The sequence below is a fragment of the Triticum aestivum genome, chromosome 6A, assembly GCF_018294505.1.
Source record: "Triticum aestivum cultivar Chinese Spring chromosome 6A, IWGSC CS RefSeq v2.1, whole genome shotgun sequence".
In the NCBI taxonomy this organism is placed as follows: domain Eukaryota; kingdom Viridiplantae; phylum Streptophyta; class Magnoliopsida; order Poales; family Poaceae; genus Triticum; species Triticum aestivum.
This window is the reverse complement of record NC_057809.1, coordinates 442,863,005-442,885,838: the sequence shown is the minus strand read 5'-3', so window position 1 is coordinate 442,885,838 and position 22,834 is coordinate 442,863,005. Positions and strand designations below refer to the sequence as shown.

Here is a 22,834-nt window from a genome sequence, read left to right as displayed (position 1 = left end):
GGTCGACTTTCTCTGTAAATATCAAACTCTTCATAAACTTATAGACCTGTGTACACTCATAAACACATTAGTCCCCTAATCTATAAGTTTTCAATACATTAAAATCACTAAGGGGCACTAGATGCACTTACAGTAATGAACTTGAGCACCCAATGAATGAGACAAATATGCCATAGACGATGATGCTCTTCACATTCTCCTTGGGGAGAAGTACCACATTAGAGAAGTTGATTCATTGGAGATTTGCCACATGCATATGTAGATCGGTAGTACAAACCAAATATGAGCCAACCTCATTTTGACGAATTTGACTCGAACTAAGTTTTTAATATAAAATCCAATGCTTTATGCAAAATGAAAATACAACTCGAACTAGACTTATTCCTAGGATAATATGAGATATTATTTTGTTGGATTTCGCTAAAACCCGAACTTCAGATTTTTTAGTGAATGGCAAATCGAACATTCGTGACACCAAATTATGTTTCGCGAGGATATCAATTTTCTCCGGCAATCCTGACAAATCCCGAGGACAACATAATTTGCCGTCCAAGGCGTTCGATTTGTCACGCCAGATTTTTAATATTTCCCTACTTCTATAATAATGATAAAAAAGGACAAGTTGTACTCCCTCCATCCCATAATGTAAAAACGTTTTTGACACCGCTGCAGTGCAAAAAACATTCTTATATTATAGGACGGAGGAAGTATAACAGAAACGTCCTGTCCGCGTGGCGCGTGCGGATCGGAAGATACAAACAAACCTAGTCATCCGCCGATCCGATCAACTCCGTAGGGCAAGGGGCCGGTTTGCCTTGCCATGGCGGCGGACAGGCTGAGCAAGTTGCCGGACTGCCTGCTCCAGGCCATCCTCTCCTCCCTGGGAGCCAGGCAGGTCTTGCAGACGACGGCTCTATCGCGGCGGTGGCGACACGTCTGGCGTGGCGCTCTGTGCCTGTCCCTCGACATCGACCAGCGGGAGTTCGAAGCAGCGTCGGCCGACCGCGACGGCAGGAGCAGCAGATCAGTGGAGCTCGAGGAGTGGGCAAGGTTCGACGACTTCGCGGACAGCCTCCTCCTGCTGGAGTTGCACCGCCGCGACGGCGCCGACGGCCTGCCCCTGGACCTGGACTCGCTCCGCCTGCACGTCGTCGACCATCTGCAGGCCAGCCGGCGGAGGCTGCCGCTCCACATCAAGTGGCTGGACTGGGTTCACGGCTGCCTCGACCGCTACCGTCCCGCCGCGCTCGAGATCCAGAGCAGTTACGACATAACCGTCGACCTGCGTCTCATGGGCCTCCGCTCCGATCTGAGCCGCCTCAAGACGGCGCGCCTCGTGGTCCTACACAGCGGCGGCCTCGGCGACTCCGTGTGCCCTCAGCTGGAGCACGTCGAGTTCACCAGCTGCGCCATTGGTTTTGTGGAGGTGGTGACCAGTCCCACGCTGAAGAAGCTCGTCATGGACCGTTGCTGGAGGAGAGGGGACATGAAGCAACGTGCTACCCCGCTCGTCGACGCTCCTGCCCTTACTTCTCTACGTCTGGTCCTCGAGTTCCAGGGCATATGGGTGTTCCGGACGCCGTCGCTCGTCGAGGCATCGGTCCGTTCCACGAGACGGTGGGTCGACAGGTTCGACGAATACCAGCTTCTCTGCAACCTCTATAACGTGACAAGATTAGAGCTCTCCGGCTTCCTGGCGCTAGAGAAGGTGCGTTCTATGGCCGACGAGAACTTCTCTTTCACTTTTACTTTGGCTTATCTTTCATGCAGTGCAGACACAAGGCGAGCAAGAAAGCAATTTTTATGACACTGAATTCCTCTTTGTTTCAGATTAGGATGAAGCGAGGACATCAAGATTTGCCAACATTTCGTAACCTGACTACATTGCTCTTGGACGAGTGCGACTTGACCGGTGAAGTTTACAACATGCTAGAGTTGTTTCTTAACAATGCTCCCAACCTGGAGAAACTTACTCTGCAGAATTGCAAGGTACTTAGATATCTCCCCTTACTCCCAACTTGAAATAACAGTTAAGCTTGCATTAATAGTTTCAACTTAAATTAAAGCTTCCGCAAGATTGGACCGGGTCGAAGAAGATGTGTCTGAACCTCAAGTTTAGGGAGATCAACTGTCATAAGGAGGGCGATCTTCAACAGGTGGATCATTGAGCTTTTGCTGGGATTGAAGAACGTCCAGAAGACCGGCATTTGCTAAGAAACAATGAAGGGACTTGGGCGTTGATCAAATAAATGTTCTATTCAATTCAAACACAAGCATGCTTGTATTCAAATAGGTTACAGGAAACCAAGAAAAACTCTTGCAGATAACATTGCTATCATCTGCTTTCTCTCTGCCCCGAGGATTTGTAAGAGCGTGACTATGACTAATAATACTCAAAATGATATTTGTGATGTCATCTAAAGACATCATATATATTCACTCATAATAAAGTTGGCTATTACTCTCACAGAATCGTCATATTGGTAGGCTCCATATGCATATGCATTATCGAGGAAGGATGTCGAGGTGATGTGCAAACTCAAAGCCTCCATATTTACTGCCTCCATAATCGTGGGACCTACTCGTCAATGGGACATCCCTTTCCCCAATCTCCCTGCCATCCCATGAAGTTTCCTTCGTGCCATAGCCATGCTAAAGGCGCTCTATATCTTCATGAAGGACGCCATATTTGGCTACATCAGCCCCCCCCCCCTATCCACTATATCACAACAAACATTGATACTACCTCCGTTTTTATTACCCCGTGTCTAAGTTTTTCCCAATTGCTTTGCGCGCCAGCCCATTTCTCTATTTCCTTCCAACTTTGCCTTGCTTTTTCGGCTTATCACGCAGCTAATGCGTGTACTACCCAATCTGTTGTGTGACAGAGAAATTACTGTAGGAGTTAGTGCGCATACATGAGCGGGCGAGCGGCATGCAGGACAACCGAGTCGTTGGGGCCAATCAGCCGCATGCCCTTACCTATAGTGAGTGGGTTCCCAACATGCAATTAACATCAAAGCAGGGGTAAGACGGTCCAAGAAAAACTCAGTGATGTGCTCCTTTGTATGCGGGTTTGTAACACCCTTGATGCGACTATAGCTCCCACGTGTCGAGGCACAACTTAGAGGCATAATCGCATTGAAGGCATATGTCGCAAGTTAGGCAATCTTCACAACATCCCATGTAATATACATAATAAAAGGGGAGATAACATAGTTGGCTTACACTCGCCACGTCAATCAAGTACATAAATAGCATTACATCATTCAAACACTCATGGCCCAACTACGGCGCCAAAATAAAAGACAACCCAACATGCGACACGGTCCCGATCACCCCCAACTAGGCACCACTACTGATCATCAGGAAAGGAAACATAGTATCGTTGAGAGTCCTCGTCGAACTCCCACTTGAGCTCAAGCGCGTCACCTGGAGCGGAATCATCAGGCTCTGCATCTGGTGTAATAGTAATATGTGAGCCATAGGGACTCAGCAATCTCGCACCCTCGCGATCAAGACTATTTAAGCTTAATAGGTAAGGTAAGGTAAATATATGTGGAGCTGCAGCAAGCGACTAGCATATATGGTGGCTAACTTATTCGCAAAAGAGAGCGAGAAGAGGAGGCAAAGCGCGAGCGAGAAACTAGGGAGCAACCTGCGCAAGCATTACTCCAACACCGTATTCACTTCCTGGACTCCGCCGAGAAGAGACCATCACGGTAACTCACACTGTTGATTCATTTTAATTAATTTAAGGTTCAAGTTATCTACAACCGGACATTAACAAATTCCCATCTACCCATAACCGCGGGCATGGCTTTCGAAAGTTCAAATCCCTGCAGGGGAGTCCCAACTTAGCCCATGACAAGCTCTCACGTTCAACGAAGGAATAGACCTCCTCCCGAGACGTTCCGATCAGACTCGGTACCTCGGTTCTTCAAGACACTTCGACAGGTTAAAACAAGACCAGCAACACCGCCCGAATGTGCCGACAAATCCCGATAGGAGCTGCACATATCTCTTTCTCAGGGCACACTCAGATTGTCTTAGGTACGGGTAGGCCAGCCCAGAGTTACCCCTGGTGGCCACCGGCAGCTGACAGGTGGACCAACACTCAGAGGAGCACTGGCCCGGGGGGGGGGTTTAAATAAGATGACCCTCGGGCTCCGGAAACCCAAGGGAAAAAGAGGCTAGCTGGAAAATGGTAAAACCAAGGTTGGGCATTGCTGGAACGGTATTCAACATAATAATATCCCAACAAGTAAATAATGTTCCAGCAAGGAACGGTCTCCAATCTTCACCTGCAACTAGCAACGCTATAAGAGGGGCTGAGCAAAGCGGTAACATAGCCAATCAACGGTTTGCTAGGACATGGTGGGTTAGAGGTTTGACATGGCAATTTGGGAGGCTTGAAAGCAAGTGGTAGGCATCGTAGCATTGGCATAGCAAAAGAGCGAGCATCTAGCAAAGCAAAGATAGTAGTGATTTCGAGGGTATGATCATCTTGCCTGCAAAGTTGTCAGAGTTGACTGGATCCTCGAAAGCAAACTCAACGGGCTCCTCGTTAGCGAATTCGTCTCCCGGCTCTACCCGAACAAGACAAACAAACAAACGGATCACAATCAACCACGTGCAAAGCTCAAACAATACGATGCAAGGATGGTATGCTATGCGGAATGCGATGCGGGATGCATATGCAAGATTTGACAAGGAAAGCATGAACCTGGCCTCAACATGGAAATCCAAGTGTGGCACTGGAAAGATGAGATGAAATCTCTTGAAAACGATATAAAGAACGCCGGAATCGGAGTTACGGTTTGGAAATGGCAAGCGATTCAAATATGACCACGATCTGCGATTTACAGCAAGTAGCCATCTAAATGCAATGATATGAACATGTTATAGCACCCAAACATGACAACAAAATACATGGCAGGGATCCACTCAAGATGCTTAACAAAATTGTAGCATTGAGCTACGGCCAATTCATCCATTAACAGGTTCAAACAAGCATGGCAAAAATGCATATGGTTAACAGATTTCAGACTTAGTGATATCAACACTTGTCTGGAATCCCAGATCAGATAACATTCTTTGGAGCAACAAAACTACATGCTATAGGACCTGAACATGGCAAAGTAAAACATGGCATGGAGCTACTCAAAAGGCTTAACAAAAGTCCCTTAGTGACCTTGAGCCAAAAGGGATCAGAAAACACATTTGCAAGTCCCTTCAGAGCTCGATTGACTCAAGGTAGGGTGCTCGATAATTGCAAACAAAGACATGGATGGATAGAGCACTACAAGATTAACAAAACATCCTTGCTGATCATCCTCAAAAGAGGCACAGATCACTAGGAAACAACATGAAAATATGGCCAGATGAGATAAACAGCTCAAGGACTTAGTGGAAATGCTAAGTCCCTGAAATCAGCATTACCAAGTGCCTCACTTTGCAAGTTTGTGCTAGTCACCACACACATCACAAAAATACATAGGTTGCACCTCTGGAAAGATGGCAAAACCCTTAACAAAACATATGTAGAGCTCAGGGGCATATCATGCACACAATAATCATGGCAAAAATGACAAATATCTAAATGGAGCAGCAGATCTGACAATTATCTCAAGTAGCACTCTTCTAACAACATTTCGAGCATCAAGATGAACTCAAATGAAAATGATGCAATGAGATGAAATGATGTACTCTCTGAGGCGAACATTTTGATATGCTATATGCCCAAAACGGAGCTACGGATGCAATGTTACGACACGATGAACAAGGGCATATAATTAGGGTTTCGGGGGTAAAAGTCAACCCGATCTGGATCTGGATCTGGCCCAGTATTGTAGCAGCGTGTTCTTCGAGGATCACCGGCCCGAGCTCGCCGGAGTTGACGGAGTATACGGCGGCCGGCGGATCCGTGGGAGGGGGAAGGTGGAGAAGCGGCCGGAGCTCGCCGGACGCTCGCCGACGTCGGGCGGCGAGGAATCCGCGGCGGGGCGGCGAGGGGTGGCCCGGCCGGCGATGGAGCGTGGCGGCCGGCGCGGGGCTTCCCGCCGGAGATGGAGGCGACGGGCGGCTGGGCGAGAGGAGGCGGCGCGGGGCGAAGACGTGGGACGGGAGGGCCCGCCGTGGGATCTCCGGGCCTCGGCGCGGGGGCGGCTGGTGGCGCCACGTGGCAACCGCGGATTGGAGCATCGGTGGGGCGCGGACGTCTCCGGTCAGAGTTGGACGTGTCCGGCGCGGCGCGAGGGGTGGATCTAGGGTTTCGGAGGAAGAAGAACGGGAATTTCGGAGGGGGTCTATTTATAGGCATAGAGGGAGCTAGGAGAGTCCAAATGAGGTGCGGTTTTTGGCCACGCGATCGTGATCGAACGCTCTAGATGATGGAGAGGGTTTTGGTGGGTTTTGGGCCAACTTGGAGGGGTGTTGGGCTGCAACACACACGAGGCCTTTTCGGTCCCTCGGTTAACCGTTGGAGTATCAAACAAAGTCCAAATGGTACGAAACTTGACAGGCGGTCTACCGGTAGTAAACCAAGGCCGCTTGGCAAGTCTCGGTCCAATCCAGAAATGTTTAATCCCCACACACAAAAGAAAGGTAGAAATGACCACCGGAGGAGAACGAAGCGCCGGAATGCAAAACGGACAACGGGGAAAATGCTCGAATGCATAAGATAAACACGTATGCAAATACAATGCACATGATGACAATGATATGAGATGCATGAAAATGATAACACACACGGAGAAAAAACCCGAACCCGAGAAAATAAAATAACTTAAGGCTGGAAACGGCAAGAGTTGGAGTACATATTGGGTAAGTCATATCCGGGGTGTTACAACACTCCATCACTACGAAAGGATCTCGTCCCAAGATCTAGGACTGAAAGAACACCGGGTACTCAGAACGGAGGTGATCCTCGCGTTCCCAGGTAGCTTCACGGTCGGAATGGTGTGACCACTTCACTTTGAGGAATTTGATTGACTTGTTGCGAGTCTTGCGTTCAGTCTCTTCAAGAATAGCAACGAGGTGCTCACGATAGGAGAGATCATCTTGGAGCTCAATGTCCTCGAAGTTGACGGTGCGGTCAGGAGTCTTGAAGCACTTTCGGAGCTGAGAGACATGGAACACGTCATCAACATTTGGAAAGTTTGAAGGAAGCTCGAGTTGATAGGCGAGATCGCCTCTCTTGCTGACAATCTTGAAAGGTCCGACGTATCTAGGGGCAAGCTTCCCTTTGATACCGAAGCGATGAGTACCTTTCATAGGAGAGACGCGGAGGTAAACATGATCTCCGATCTCGAAAGCCAGATCACGGTGCTTACTATCATAGTAGCTCTTCTGGCAGGATTGGGCTGCTTTGAGGTTATCTCGAATGACTTTGCACATTTCCTCTGCCTCTGTGATTAAGTCATTACCCAGCAGCTGACGTTCACCAGTTTCAGACCAGTTGAGAGGGGTATGACACTTCCTGCCATACAGAATTTGAAATGGTGCCTTGCCCGAACTTGCTTGAAAACTGTTGTTGTAGGAGAATTCAGCATATGGAAGACAATCCTCCCACTTCATGCCGAAGGAGATCACACAAGCCCTGAGCATATCTTCAAGAATCTGGTTGACACGCTCGACTTGACCGCTAGTTTGAGGATGGAAAGTTGTGCTAAAGCGGATGTTGGTGCCCATGGCCTTCTGAAAAGAATCCCAAAACTTGGAGGTAAAGATGCTACCACGGTCTGAAGAGATCACTTGTGGAATACCGTGCAGAGAGACAATTCGAGAGGTATAGAGTTCCGCCAATTGAGCTGCAGTGATCGACTCTTTGATAGGCAGAAAGTGAGCCACTTTAGTGAGTTTGTCGATGACAACGAATATAGCATCATTGCCACGTTTGGACTTTGGAAACCCAGTCACGAAGTCCATCTCAATGTGGTCAAACTTCCATTCTGGAATGGCAAGAGGTTGGAGGAGACCAGCTGGCCTTTGGTGTTCTGCCTTCACTCTTCTGTAGACATCACACTCATTCACGAATTGAGCAATCTCGCGCTTCATTCGAGTCCACCAATAAGCCTGCTTGAGGTCCTGATACATCTTCGTGCTCCCAGGGTGGATGGAGAGGAGAGAATTGTGAGCCTCGTTCATGATCACTTTACGAAGGTCACCTTTGGGCACAACAATACGATCCTCGAAGAAGAGAGTATCCTTGTCATCAAGGCGGTAGCACTTGTACTTGGGTTGACTCTTGGCAATCCCAATCTTCACCTTTTTCACCATAGCATCAAGAAGCTGGGCTTGGCGAATCTGGTCTTCCAAGGTAGGAGAGACTTGAAGGTTGGCGAGGAAACCTTGAGGAACAACTTGCAGATTAAGTTTGCGGAAAGCTTCACAAAGCTCGGGTTGATAAGGCTTGAGAATCAGACTGTTGCAATAAGCCTTCCTGCTCAATGCGTCAGCAATCACATTGGCCTTGCCTGGAGTATACTCGATACTCGGATTATACTCTTGAATCATTTCGACCCATCGAGTTTGCCTGAGGTTGAGATTAGGCTGAGTGAAGATGTACTTGAGACTCTTGTGATCAGTGAAAATGTCCACTTTTCTTCCCAATAAGAGATGTCTCCAAGTCAAAAGAGCATGCACAACTGCCGCCAACTCGAGATCATGAGTGGGGTAGTTCTTCTCATTGGGCTTCAACTGGCGAGAGGTATAAGCAACAACTTTCTTCTCTTGCATCAACACTGCGCCAAGACCTTGGAGAGAGGCATCACAAAAGACCTCGTACGGCTTGGATTCATCAGGCGGAGTCAGAACTGGAGCAGTGATCAATTTCTCTTTCAAAGTGTTGAAAGCAATGTCACACTCCAGAGACCAAACGTACTTGACGTGCTTCTGGAGAAGATTTGAGAGAGGCTTCGCGATCTTGGAAAAGTTTTCAACGAATCTTCGGCAGTAGCTTGCGAGACCGAGGAAGCTACGAAGTTGCTTCATGTTCTGAGGAGGTTCCCAATTCACAATTGCAGACACCTTCTCAGGATTCACCGCAATGCCCTTGGCAGAGATGATATGACCAAGATAAAGAACCTCATCGAGCCAAAATTCGCACTTGGAGAACTTGGCGTAGAACTTGTGTTCCCTGAGCTTATCGAGTACCAAACGCAAGTGCTTGGCATGATCTTCCTTGTTCTTCGAGAAAACCAGAATGTCGTCGAGATAGACCAAAACAAAGTCATTGGTGTAGGCGTTGAAGATGAAGTTCATCATGCGAGAGAAGTCGGAGGAGCATTGACGAGGCCAAAAGACATGACAGTGTATTCATATGAACCATAGCTTGTCCTGAAAGCCGTCTTGGGAATATCTTGCTCACGGATTCGAATCTGATGATAACCCATACGGAGATCAAGCTTGGAGAATACTTGGGCACCTTTGAGTTGTTCGAACAGCTCGTTGATGTTGGGAAGTGGGTATTTGTTCTTGATGGTCTTCTTGTTCAATGGACGGTAGTCAACACAAAGTCGGTCCGTTCCATCCTTCTTCTTCACAAAAAGAACACCACAACCCCACGGAGAAGAACTAGGCCGGATGAGACCCATTCTCTCTTGAATATCGAGTTGCTTCTTCAGCTCCTTCAACTCTTCAGGTCCGAGCTTGTAAGGACTCTTGCACACTGGTTCGCAGGCTCAAGATCAATGACGAATTCAACTGGCCGGTGCGGAGGCATTCCTGGAAGCTCTTCTAGAAAGACGTCTTGATATTCGCAAATGACTGGAATCTGCGAGATAGCATCCAGTTCACCTTTCTCATTGAGAGAAAACAGACGGATTGTATCATCACGAGCGGCAAAGACAATTACATCCTCAGACGAATGAGTCAATTGAATCTGCCTGGCTGCACAATCAAGCTGAGCCTTGTGCTTAGAAAGCCAAACCATTCCGAGAATAAGATCAATATCCGAGTCACCAAGAACCGTTGGAGAAGAAAGAAATTTGTAGTCACCCAAAGTGATGGTAACATCCGGAGCAATGGAGTTAGCATGCATGCGCCTACCGGGAGTGACAACTGCTAATGGACTAGGCAAAATTTGCAAAGCCAAACCATGCTTAGATGAAAACGGTCTCGATATGAAACAATGCGATGCACCCGTGTCAAAAAGAAATTTTGCAGGAACATCGTTAACAGGAAGGTTACCCATGATGACATCTGACGAGTCCTCTGCCTGAGCTGCGTTCATCAAGTTGACCTTGGCGTGTTTGGGGTTATGCTTGACCACAGCTGTACTTGCCGATCTCACAGGAGGAGGAGGAGGAGGGAGGCGCCTCTGGTTGAAACACGTGTTGGCATAGTGACCCTTCTATTGGCACTTGTTGCACGTGACTTCTGAAAGCGGACGGTGATACGGAGCACTCGATCTTGGAGCTTGAGACGAAGTCTTGTTCTGAAAGCCAGGGTTGGGTGGGTGGGATGATCCACTGCCACCTTCGCTCTTCTGATACGGCTGACGAAACGGAGGAGGAGGAAGCCAATACTTCTGCTGCTTGGCCACTTGAGTAGAGGAAGAAGGAGTAGCATCTCTGACTCGCTTCTTGGAAGCATCACATCTCAGTTGAGTGGCCTCTTGCTTCAGTGCCATGTTGTAGAACTCATCGTACCTCAAGGGTTCAAAGAGAACAAGAGCTAGCTGAATTTCTTCTCTGAGACCACCCATGAACTGGTATATCATGCTCTTCTCATCATGGACGTCCTGCTTAGCAAAGCGGGCGAGCTTTTGAAACAACTTGTTGTAGTCATAGACAGACAAAGAACCTTGCTTCAGGTTGTGGAATTCCTCATGCTTGCTTTCAACCACGCTCTGAGGGATATGGTGAGCTTTGAAGTCTTGACGGAATTCATCCCAGGTAATAACACATCCACCTCTGGAATCCTTGTACTGCTGGAACCATTCTGCAGCTTGATCTTTGAGTTGGAAGGAAGCGAACTTGACAAAGTCCTCAGGCCTGACGTTACTGCACTCGAAATGCTTGCACAGGTCCACGAGCCAATCGTCAGCATCAGTTGCCTCAACACAATTGCTGAAAGTCTTTGGCCCGTTAGAAAGGAACTGGTTGAGTGTAGCAAAGTGATTTTGATTGTTGCCTTGGTTCTGTTGGTTGCCTTGATTGCGCTCTTGAAGAATTTGCATGATCAACTGCGTGTTTGCATTGGTTGCGGCCATCACAACTTGCCATGCCTCCGGAGGAGGTGGAGGTGGTGGCGGATCTTGATTCTGATTGGTGCTCTTAGCGGGAGCCATCCTGAAGAGGTTGACCACCGTTAGCACATTGTCAGATAAAATGAAGCTGAATCCAACAGAATGAAAATTGCAACATAAAGTCTTCACATCCGAACAAAATGAACGAATGCATTCCTCTTGAAATGGTCACATATCCATAAATTGAGAAGCCACTTAGAATTTAGGTAGAGAAATAAATCAACAAGGTACGGATCAAGAACAAATACTCGGTAAGAAATCCCAATCTCAAACCAAATATCCATGGAAGAAGAACTAGAGCTACAAGAATTCCCACCTATGAAACTCCCGAACCTTTCCGGTTATGCAATCAGGTGTTGGGGATATAGGGGAAGCATAATATCTCACCCAAATCTAGCAAATCCTACATCTAGCTGTATCCATCCTTCAACACATAACCGAGAAAAACTTCGGAAACCATCTACCTCAACCTTCGAAAAGCATATGTTATACAAGTTATGGCGATACTCCCGAACTCCCGCCCCAGTACTGGGTGGCGTTGATGTTATCTCACCAACGAACTGCATAAAAGAGATTTTTGATGTCGGCGTACTAAACTCAGGTATTCCAGAACTGCAACGATAAAATTATGACGACAACACCTCAGAGCTCAACTCCCCGAGACACTTCCACAAAACCCCTGACAGGAGGCACCAAGACAATGTTCTCGTCATAAAACCATCGGAACGATTCGAAGATACCCGCGTGATCCTAAATTTTTTTAGTGAAATTTGAGAAGAGAAGAGTCAGAACTCTACGTCAGGATGCCTTACCAGAGCGATGAGGAGACTGGGAAGTAAAAAGAATTCCTAAACTCTCCGATATATAATTCCTAATTGACTCAAAACATTTTTCTAGACACAACTCGGCTGCTAAAAACGATCAATCAGTGGGGGCTCCTAAGGTCGGGGAAGGCTCTGATTACCAACTTGTAACACCCTCGATGCGACTATAGCTCCCACGTGTCGAGGCACGACTTAGAGGCATAATCGCATTGAAGGCATATGTCGCAAGTTAGGCAATCGTCACAACATCCCATGTAATATAGATAATAAAAGGGGAGATAACATAGTTGGCTTACACTCGCCACGTCAATCAAGTACATAAATAGCATTACATCATTCAAACACTCATGGCCCAACTACGGCGCCAAAATAAAAGACAACCCAACATGCGACACGGTCCCGATCACCCCCAACTAGGCACCACTACTGATCATCAGGAAAGGAAACATAGTATCGTTGAGAGTCCTCGTCGAACTCCCACTTGAGCTCAAGCGTGTCACCTGGAGCGGAATCATCAGGCCCTGCATCTGGTGTAATAGTAATCTGTGAGCCACAGGGACTCAGCAATCTCGCACCCTCGCGATCAAGACTATTTAAGCTTAATAGGTAAGGTAAGGTAAATATATGTGGAGCTGCAGCAAGCGACTAGCATATATGGTGGCTAACTTATTCGCAAAAGAGAGCGAGAAGAGGAGGCAAAGCGCGAGCGAGAAACTAGGGAGCAACCTGCGCAAGCATTACTCCAACACCGTGTTCATTTCCCGGACTCCGCTGAGAAGAGACCATCACGGTAACTCACACTGTTGATTCATTTTAATTAAGTTAAGGTTCAAGTTATCTACAACCGGACATTAACAAATTCCCATCTGCCCATAACCGCGGGAACGGCTTTCGAAAGTTCAAATCCCTGCAAGGGAGTCCCAACTTAGCCCATGACAAGCTCTCACGGTCAACGAAGGAATAGACCTCCTCCCGAGACGTTCCGATCAGACTCGGTACCTCGGTTCTTCAAGACACTTCGACAGGTTAAAACAAGACCAGCAACACCGCCTGAATGTGCCGACAAATCCCGATAGGAGCTGCACATATCTCTTTCTCAAGGCACACTCAGATTGTCTTAGGTACGGGTAGGCCAGCCCAGAGTTGCCCCTGGTGGCCACCGGCAGCTGACAGGTGGACCAACACTCAGAGGAGCACTGGCCCCGGGGGGGTTTAAATAAGATGACCCTCGGGCTCCGGAAACCCAAGGAAAAAAGAGGCTAGGTGGCAAATGGTAAAACCAAGGTTGGGCATTGCTGGAAAAGCTTTAATCAAGGCGAACTATCAAGGGGTTCCCATTATAACCCAACCGCGTAAGGAACGCAAAATCCGGGAACATAACACCGATATGACGGAAACTAGGGCGGCAAGAGTGGAACAAAACACTAGGCGAGAGGCCGAGCCTTCCACCCTTTACCAAGTATATAGATGCATTAAGATAACGTGGCAATATAATGATATCCCAACAAGTAAATAATGTTCCTACAAGGAACGGTCTCCAATCTTCACCTGCAACTAACAACGCTATAAGAGGGGCTGAGAAAAGCGGTAACATAGCTAATCAACGGTTTGCTAGGACATGGTGGGTTAGAGGTTTGACATGGAAATTTGGGAGGCTTGAAAGCAAGTGGTAGGCATCGTAGAATTGGCATAGCAAAAGAGCGAGCATCTAGCAAAGCAAAGATATTAGTGATTTCGAGGGTATGATCATCTTGCCTGCAAAGTTGTCAGAGTTGACTGGATCCTCGAAAGCAAACTCAACGGGCTCCTCGTTAGCGAACTCGTCTCCCGGCTCTACCCAAACAAGACAAACAAACGGAACACAATCAACCACGTGCAAAGCTCAAACAATACGATGCAAGGATGGTATGCTATGCGGAATGCGATGCGGGATGCATATGCAAGATTTGACAAGGAAAGCATGAACCTGGCCTCAACTTGGAAATCCAAGTGTGCCACTGAAAAACGATATAAAGAACGCCGGAATCGGAGTTACGGTTTGCAAATGGCAAGCGATTCAAATATGACCACGATCTGTGATTTACAGCAAATAGCCATCTAAATGCAATGAGATGAACATGTTACAGCACCCAAACATGACAACAAAATACATGGCAGGGATCCACTCAAGATGCTTAACAAAAGTCTAGCACTGAGCTACGGCCAATTCATCCATTAACAGGTTCAAACAAGCATGGCAAAAATGCATATGGTTAACAGATTTCAGACTTAGTGATATCAACACTTGTCTGGAATCCCAGATCAGATAACACTCTTTGGAGCAACAAAACTACATGCTACAGGGCCTGAACATGGCAAAGTAAAACATGGCATGGAGCTACTCAAAAGGCTTAACAAAAGTCCCTTAGTGACCTTGAGCCAAAAGGGATCAGAAAACACATTTGCAAGCATGTGAACATAGCAAAAGCATAAACAGTTCTCATACTTAGTGAAAACTGAAGCATGCTGAAACATATCTCAAGTAGGCATGTTTACGAGCTCGATGCACTCACAGCGGAGCAAGTCATGAAAAGTAAGCATACATCCATCAAGAATACACAAAATTCAAGCTAGACATGGCAAGAACAATAACATAGCATGCACGGATCAACTACAACATCTCCGGCAAAATCGCTAACAAGTAGACAATCTGCCCAGATTCACGAAGTAGCAAAAGTAGAGCTCGATTGACTCAAGCTAGGGTGCTCCATAATTGCAAACAAAGACATGGATGGATAGAGCACTACAAGATTAACAAAACATCCTTGCTGATCATCCTCAAAAGAGGCACAGATCACTAGGAAACAACATGAAAATATGGCCAGATGAGATAAACAGCTCAAGGACTTAGTGGAAATGCTAAGTCCCTGAAATCAGCATTACCAAGTGCCTCACTTTGCAAGTTTGTGCTAGTCACCACACACATCACAAAAATACATGGGTTGCACCTCTGGAAAGATGGCAAAACCCTTAACAAAACATATGTAGAGCTCAGGGCATATCATGCACACAATAATCATGGCAAAAATGACAAATATCTAATGGAGCAGCAGATCTGACAATTATCTCAAGTAGCACTCTTCTAACAACATTTCGGGCATCAAGATGAACTCAAATGAAAATGATGCAATGAGATGAAATGATGTACTCTCTGAGAAGAACATTTTGATTATCTATATGCCCAAAACGGAGCTACAGATGCAAAGTTACAGCACGATGAACAAGGGCATTAATTAGGGTTTCGGGGGTAAAAGTCAACCCGATCCGGATCTGGATCTGGATCTGGACCGGTACTGTAGCAGCGCGTTCTTCGAGGATCACCGGCCCGAGCTCGCCGGAGTTGACGGAGTAGACGGCGGCCGGTGGATCCGTGGGAGGGGGAAGGTGGAGAAGCGGCCGGAGCTCGCCGGACGCTCGCCGGCGTCGGGCGGCGAGGAATCCGCGGCGGGGCGGCGAGGGGCGGCGAGGGGTGGCCCGGCCGGCGATGGAGCGTGGCAGCCGGCGCGGGGCTTCCTGCCGGAGATGGAGGCGACGGGCGGCCGGGCGAGAGGAGGCAGCGCGGGGCGAAGACGTGGGCCGGGAGGGCCCGCCGTGGGCGCTCCGGGCCTCGGCGCGGGGGCGGCCGGCGGCGCCACGTGGAAACCGCGGATTGGAGCGGCGGTGGGCGCGGACGTGTCCGGTCGGAGTTGGACGTGTCCGGCCCGGCGCGAGGGTGGATCTAGGGTTTCAGAGGAAGAAGAACGGGAATTTCGGAGGGGGTCTATTTATAGGCATAGAGGGAGCTAGGAGAGTCCAAATGAGGTGCGGTTTTCGGCCACGCGATCGTGATCGAACGCTCTAGATGATGGAGAGGGTTTTGGTGGGTTTTGGGCCAACTTGGAGGGGTGTTGGCCTGCAACACACACGAGGCCTTTTCGGTCCCTCGGTTAACCGTTGGAGTATCAAACAAAGTCCAAATGGTACGAAACTTGACAGGCGGTCTACCGGTAGTAAACCAAGGCCGTTTGGCAAGTCTCGGTCCAATCCGGAAATGTTTAATCCCCACACACGAAAGAAAGGTAGAAATGACCACCGGAGGAGAACGAAGCGCTGGAATGCAAAACGGACAACGGGGAAAATGCTCGAATGCATGAGATGAACACGTATGAAAATGCAATGCACATGATGACATGATATGAGATGCATGACAACGATAACACACACGGAGACAAAACCCGAACCTGAGAAAATAAAATAACTTAAGGCCAGAAATGGCAAGAGTTGGAGTACATATTGGGTAAGTCATATCCGGGGTGTTACAGGGTTACAAGTTATGCGTAGAGAAAAGAAAACGTAAGAAGTATGGATTAATAAGATGAAGCGTGTTTAGACTAAAAAATCTATTTTATTTTCTATATGTGTACGTGGGGTGTCATATTTCCATTTGCATCACTATTTCCTAGTATAAATTATCCTATATCAATGATTTATTTCACATTATGATGCAATTCTAATGCATTTTCTCTCTTAAAATGCAATGTAAACACAAAGAGGGAAATTGTCGAACATCTAGAAGTCTAGACCTAATTCACAACAGAAGAAAAGGCAATTTTTCGGAGCTCCAGAAACACTAGGGATTTTACTGAATTATTTCCAGAAAATATGAAGAAGACGGGGAGCGAAGATTGGTCGGAGGGGACCCACCAAGGCGCCACGCGTCCAACCCGTGCGGGTGGGGCCTAGGGCACGCCACCTGGTCGCGTGGGCTGGTGGCTCCTCTCCTGATGCCCTTTTGCCATAAACTCACACTTCAGAAAAAAATCATAAAAAAATCCTCGGGACTTTCCCCCATCGTCTACAAGATGGAACCTAGGTGGAGCACTTTTGCTCTTCGGCGGAGCGATTCTGTCGGGGAAACTTTGCCCCAGAAGGGAGAAATCAAATCCATTATCATCACCAACACCCCATTCATCATTGGGGTCATCATCTTCATCAACATCTTCACTAACACCATCTCATCTCCAAACTCTAGTTCATCCCTTTGCTCAATCTTTGTATCAAATCTTAGATTGGTTGTGGGGTGTACTTATATGTGTTGGTTACACCTTGTAGTTGATGCATAGGAGATTTATTGGTGAAAGATTGTTATGTCTCATTGTTTATCTTATATTTATACCCATTGTCATTATCCATGTGAAGTCTTGTGAGTAGATCCATTAGTTTTTAGGACATGGGAGAAGTCTTGTTGCTAGTAATCATGTGAAGTTGATTATCGATTAATATTTTGATGATATGTTGCGTTGTTCTTCCTCTAGTGGTGTTATGTGAACGTCGACTACATGACACTTGACCATATTTGGGCCTAGGGGAAGAGATTATTATGAAATTAGTTCGTAGATGATGCGTTGCGGGGGTGATAGAAACCCAAAACCCAGTTTATGAATTGTTCTGTGAGGGGTTGTTTTGGATCCTGTTGTTGTTATGGTTAGATTTATCTTAATTACTTCTCTTGTATTGCGGATGCTTGCATGGAAGGTATAATCATAAGTAGGTATTTGTTCAAGTAAGGGTAATACATTATCTCCGATCCATCCAGACAACACTTGTTGAATCAATGAATGGTAACATAATGAATCTTGGTGAAAGTAACTTGGCGAGATTCCCATGTGGCCTCAAGAGTGTTTTAGCTATTACAAGAAACACCACCGTCTTATCCTTATAATACATAAGGATTGGGCCACTTGTTGCACTCTATTACTTTTGTTACTTTTATCATGTTACAAATTATGTTGCTATCAAACAACCTATCAAATTATTTTACATCATTTATAGTGAAACCTTGCCGAAAACTACTAGTCAATTCCTTCTACTCCTCGTTGGGTTCAAACTCTTATTTATCGAAACGGCTATGATAGATCCTCTATAATTGTGGGTCATCAGGGTGGAGGAGGGCGGGGTGTGGTGTGGTCACCATCCTACGAGGGCGGTCATTCTGATGGTTCCAAGTGCTGACTTCGAGACGGGCCGGTGATGGTGCAATGGAGTTCCTAGGGGTCTTGTGCAGGTTGTGGTTTTGTGTTGTATAGGCTGATGCATGATTTTCGAGATTTATTCTCTTTCCAGCGAGATGACTTCGCTTCAAGGGTGTTGGTCCTCCAAGGCCTAGGTGCGGTGACTTCCTGTAAGGGCATATTTATCCCTAAGGTGTGTTGGTGATTGATGACATTGCTTTTGTGGACTAATCGTGTGCCTTGAGTATTTCAGACGTTTCATTTCATCACTAGGCACAAGACGGTTTTTGTCCCCCTCGAATACTATTGAAGACGACGTTTGTCTACGTTTCTTTTCGGTGGATTTGAGTCGTGGGAAAGCCATCTATTAAGAGAGGGTCCTCATTGGTGAGGCTAGGGTGGAATCAACACGTACACATCCCTTTTGCACCCTCTCAGCTTTTCTGATTCGTTGAAGGCTCCCTTGCTGCCTTCTCCCTGTGGTCTGGTCCCAGCGGTAGTACCGCTCAAGAGGTACAAGCGGCAGTACCGCTCCACAACGGTAGTACCGCTTGTACATCTTAGCCGTAGTACCGCTGCGGCTCCGTGCTCCTACCGCCTCGATTCGAGGGTTCTCCTCTTGTGTCGGGTTTTGCGGCACTAGCTGCGGTAGTAGAGGCGGAAGTACCACTTGTGGGCGGTAGTACCGCCCTGGATCCAGGTCCTGCTCTGCGCCTTACTGCACGGCAGTACCGCGAGGTGGAATGGTAGTACCGCTGGCCACAGCGGTAGTACCGCTCACCCCTGCGGTAGTACCGCCCTGTGCGGGGCCGAGCAAGGGTAACAGTTGGATTGTCTTCCCCACTTATAAAAGGAGGTCTTCTTCTCCAAGTTGACCTACCTCTTTCCGCCAAGCTCCATTTATTGCTCCAAAGCTCATTTTCGCCCGATCTCTCTCCCTACCCAATCAAACTTGTTGATTTTCTAGGGATTGGTTGAGAAGGCCCAGATCTATACTTCCACCAAGAGAAATTTGATTCCCCCCACTCATCCCTTGCGGATCGTGTTACTCTTGGGTGTTTGAGCACCCTAGACGGTTGAGGTCACCTCGGAGCCATATTTCATTGTGGTGAAGCTCCTTGGTTTTATTGGGAGCCTCCAATTCGGTTGTGGAGAGAGCCCCAACCTTGTTTGTAAAGGTCCGGTCGCTGCCTCCAAGGGCACCAATAGTGGAATCACGGCTTCTCGCATTGTGTGAGGGCGTGAGGAGAATACAGTGGCCCTAGTGGCTTCTTTGGGAGCATTGTGCCTCACACCGCTCCAACAGAGACGTACTTCCCCTCAAAAGGAAGGAACTTCGGTAACACATCCTCGTCTTCACCGGCTCCAGTCTTGGTTATCTCGTGCCTTTACTTGTGCAAGCTTTTTGTGTTGTATCCTTAGCTTGCTTGTGTGCTTTTTGTTGTTGCATCATATAGGTTGCTCACCTCGTTGCATATCTAGACAACCTACTTTGATGCAAAGTTTAAATTGGTAAAGAAAAGCTAAAAAATTTTAGTTGCCTATTCACCCCCCTTTAGTCAACTATATCGATCCTTTCAATTGGTATTAGAGCCTCATCTCTTTACTAAGGACTTTGCCGTCCAAAGAGTATGGTTGACACCGTAGACGGTGCGGAGGAGCACTCCGGTGTGAATCCAATCTCGTCTACGGCCGATGGGGGAACCGCGGTCTCTCGTGAGGAATTCAATGTGGCCTTGGACACATTGAAGACCTCCATGACGACCGAGGTTGAAAGCATGTTTAACAAATTCATAGAAGGGCTTAAACTATCCACCGCACCGTTGAGAGTGGGTGATCCCACTAACAAGGTGACGGATGCTAACTCCGACAAGGGGGAAGCTACTAGTGACCAAGTTCCTTCTTCTAGTGGTAAAAATGGCACCGGCATCTTTGCCCATGTGGAGCCTCCACTTGTTTATGGTGGACCGATTCCTTCCACTCATTTGAATGATGCTGGTCCTCCCCCCAAGATTGTGAAAAATGAGGACGTTGATTCTTAGGTCTATCGCTTTAAGCGTCATTTAAATCATGTGAATACTAATCTTTGGAGAATCATTGAAGAAGGTTTCTATCCGCATGACCGAAGCAACTTCACTCCTAGAGAAGCCGCGGATAATCAATTCAACGAGAATGCTCTCTTCATCATCCAAGATGCAATTCCACCCGAAGATCTTCCTCATCTCCGGCCCTTCGTCATGGCCAAAAATGCATGGCATCAAGTTGTTTCCCTCTACAAGGGAAGCGCAAGCATACAACGCTCCAACTATGAAGTGGTGCAAGATGAAGCCAATGAGTTTGCAATGAAAGAAGAGGAAGAACCTCGTGAGCTTTATCGGGGGGTAACCAAACTCGCGGTCTCACTCCGAGATCATGGGAGCAAGGACACAGATGACAATTGGATCAAGTGCAAATTCCTCAAGGCAATGATGCCTTACCACAAGGCCATGTCCTCCGTCATTCGTCAAAGGCCGGACTTCCACACCTTGTCCTCAAGTGAAGTGTTGGATGAGTTTGTGGCCATGAGAATCTTGGACAAGACCGCCGATAATGTGATGCTACGTTCTCAAAGAGCAAAGAAGCCCAACCTTGCATTAAAGGCCAAGATTAGTGTGGAAGAAGAGGGCAAAGACGAAGAAGAGGAGAGCAACCCCGAAGATACAAAGTATGCCTATCATGAACACATGGCTCTTGCTTCAAGGCAATTTTGGAGCAAGAAAAACTCAAGGCCCAACTTCAACAAGAACAACTCAAGCGGCACGAAGGGCAAGCAACATGTGAGGACTTCCTATAATTGTGGCAATGTGAGCCATTTTGTTGCGGAGTGCCCGTATGAGAAGAGGGAAGACAATGGTGGCAAGCTCATCCGAGAGGACAAAGTCAAGTCTTTCCCAAACAAGAGCAACTTCACCAAGAATACTCCTCCCAAGGCATTGGTGGTACAAGAAGAGTACAATGAGGATGATGATGAGGAGGATGGTGAGTTGGTTGCCATGGCCTCCATTGCCATTGCGACAACTCCACGAGTGTCACTCTTCGACTCACCCAATGAGAGCATCACCGCCAAGTGCCTCATGGCTAAAGCCACCAACAAGGTAACCCCCAACATAAAAACTACCATCATTAATAATCCTTATTTAACGGATTGCATTGATGAACATTATGGATCTAATGTGGAGAAGAATGAGTTTGAGTCCTTTATGGGTAAACTCAAGGGTAAATCCAAGAAGCACTTCGTTGCTCTCTTGGAACAACTTGGTGAAGCCAATGACATGATCGAGGCTCACGAAGTGTCAGGACCCCGACTCAATGCCACATCGACCTAGCATGTAACACCTCATATCACTTTGCGGCCTCACGCACGGTATTCCCACGGGTGTCGCCTTACCTTTGCCCGGGACCGTTTGCGCCTTTTGGCACACGTATATGAAAGTGTCGCTAGCATCCATATGATAAGGAGCCCGGGCTGACATGGCTAGTCGTAAACCCAAAGTGGCACAGACTTACAGGGACAGGCATCCATGACCCAGCATCGAACGTGTCGGTCATCAGCGAGTGAATCCAGGTTGTAGCACTGGGCTAGCAGGACTCCGGTGAACCGGGCTGTAGCGGGCTAACAGGACTCCGGTATTCATCCGTGACATTTCCCCGAAGGGACAGACACAGGAACGAAGAAGGACACATGCCGGCCAGCCTAAGTGTTCCGGAGCAGTAGCAAGCTACCAAGGCTCAATGGAAACACTAGGAGACATTTCCCGGTAAGAGAGGCTACTAAAGATAAACAACTAGATGGTCAGATCCCACACATACCAAGCATTTCAATAACATACACACAATATGCTCGATATGTGCAAATACAACATGGCATCACAACATGACTCTACGACTCAAGTAATTAATCAATAGGCTCCGAGGAGCGAGATATTACAAACATGGGTCTCATGACCCAACACTCAGAGCATACAATTCAAAGCACAAGCGGAAGCTATCATGTCTGGGTACAGACATCTATAAATGAAAAAGGCTGAGAAGCCTGACTATCTACCAGATCCTGCCGAGGGCACAAGATCGTAGCTGAGGTAACAAGCTAAACGTCGAAGTCCACGCGGAACTACTAGTGAGACCGAAGTCTCTCTGCAAAAACATAAAATAGGCAAACGTGAGTACAAATGTACCCAGCAAGACTTACATCAGAACTAACTACATATGCATCATTATCAACAAAGGGGATGGTGGGGTTTAACTGCAGCAAGCCAGCTTTGACTCGGTGGCTATCCTAAGCTACGACTGCAAGTAACTCTTTTGAAGTGGCGCACACGAGTCCACATATTCACCATATCAATACACCACTATGGATCCACTCTCATTCCCCTACGAGAACGCCATCCATAGCACTCACGCTTATCTTGCGTATTTTAGAGTATCCACTTTCACTTGTCTATGAACTGATATAAGCAACCCAAAAGCCCTTTTCCGCGGACACGGCTATTCGAATAGATTATGATAACCCTGCAGGGGTGTACTTCTTCATACACGCTCTCACCACTTACCGTCGTTTACACGACATGTACTCGGCAACCTTCAAGCGGAAGCCCAACGTGGGTGTCGGCCACGACCTACCTAATCACCTAAGTCTCTAGTCCAGGTTTATCGCCTATTCGGGTTCCATCCATGAGGAGATCCGGCCGGAG

At 47.5% G+C, this 22,834-nt stretch overlaps 1 protein-coding gene across 2 annotated transcripts; it reads left to right on the top strand.

Moving 5' to 3' along the window:
• The first annotated feature begins 717 nt into the window (after positions 1-717).
• Positions 718-2,439, top strand: LOC123130704 (MEIOTIC F-BOX protein MOF). Of its 2 annotated transcripts, none has more exons than XM_044550523.1 (3): positions 718-1,708; positions 1,831-1,989; positions 2,067-2,439. In XM_044550523.1, the coding sequence occupies exons 1-3, from the start codon at positions 821-823 to the stop codon at positions 2,166-2,168; spliced, it is 1,149 nt and encodes a 382-aa protein (XP_044406458.1). In that variant the 5' UTR covers positions 718-820; the 3' UTR covers positions 2,169-2,439. The 2 variants fall into 2 exon arrangements, with proteins under 2 accessions (XP_044406458.1, XP_044406457.1); XM_044550522.1 differs by having other exon boundaries at positions 2,049-2,439.
• Positions 2,440-22,834: the final 20,395 nt, after the last annotated feature.

Bases quoted from the DNA above. Each gene is read 5' to 3' on its own strand.
- LOC123130704 (XM_044550522.1), top strand. From the start codon at position 821: ATGGCGGCGGACAGGCTGAGCAAGTTGCCGGACTGCCTGCTCCAGGCC. The intron at 1,709-1,830 runs GTGCGTTCTATG...TCTTTGTTTCAG, and splicing joins GCTTCCTGGCGCTAGAGAAG to ATTAGGATGAAGCGAGGACA. The intron at 1,990-2,048 runs GTACTTAGATAT...TTGCATTAATAG, and splicing joins TTACTCTGCAGAATTGCAAG to TTTCAACTTAAATTAAAGCT.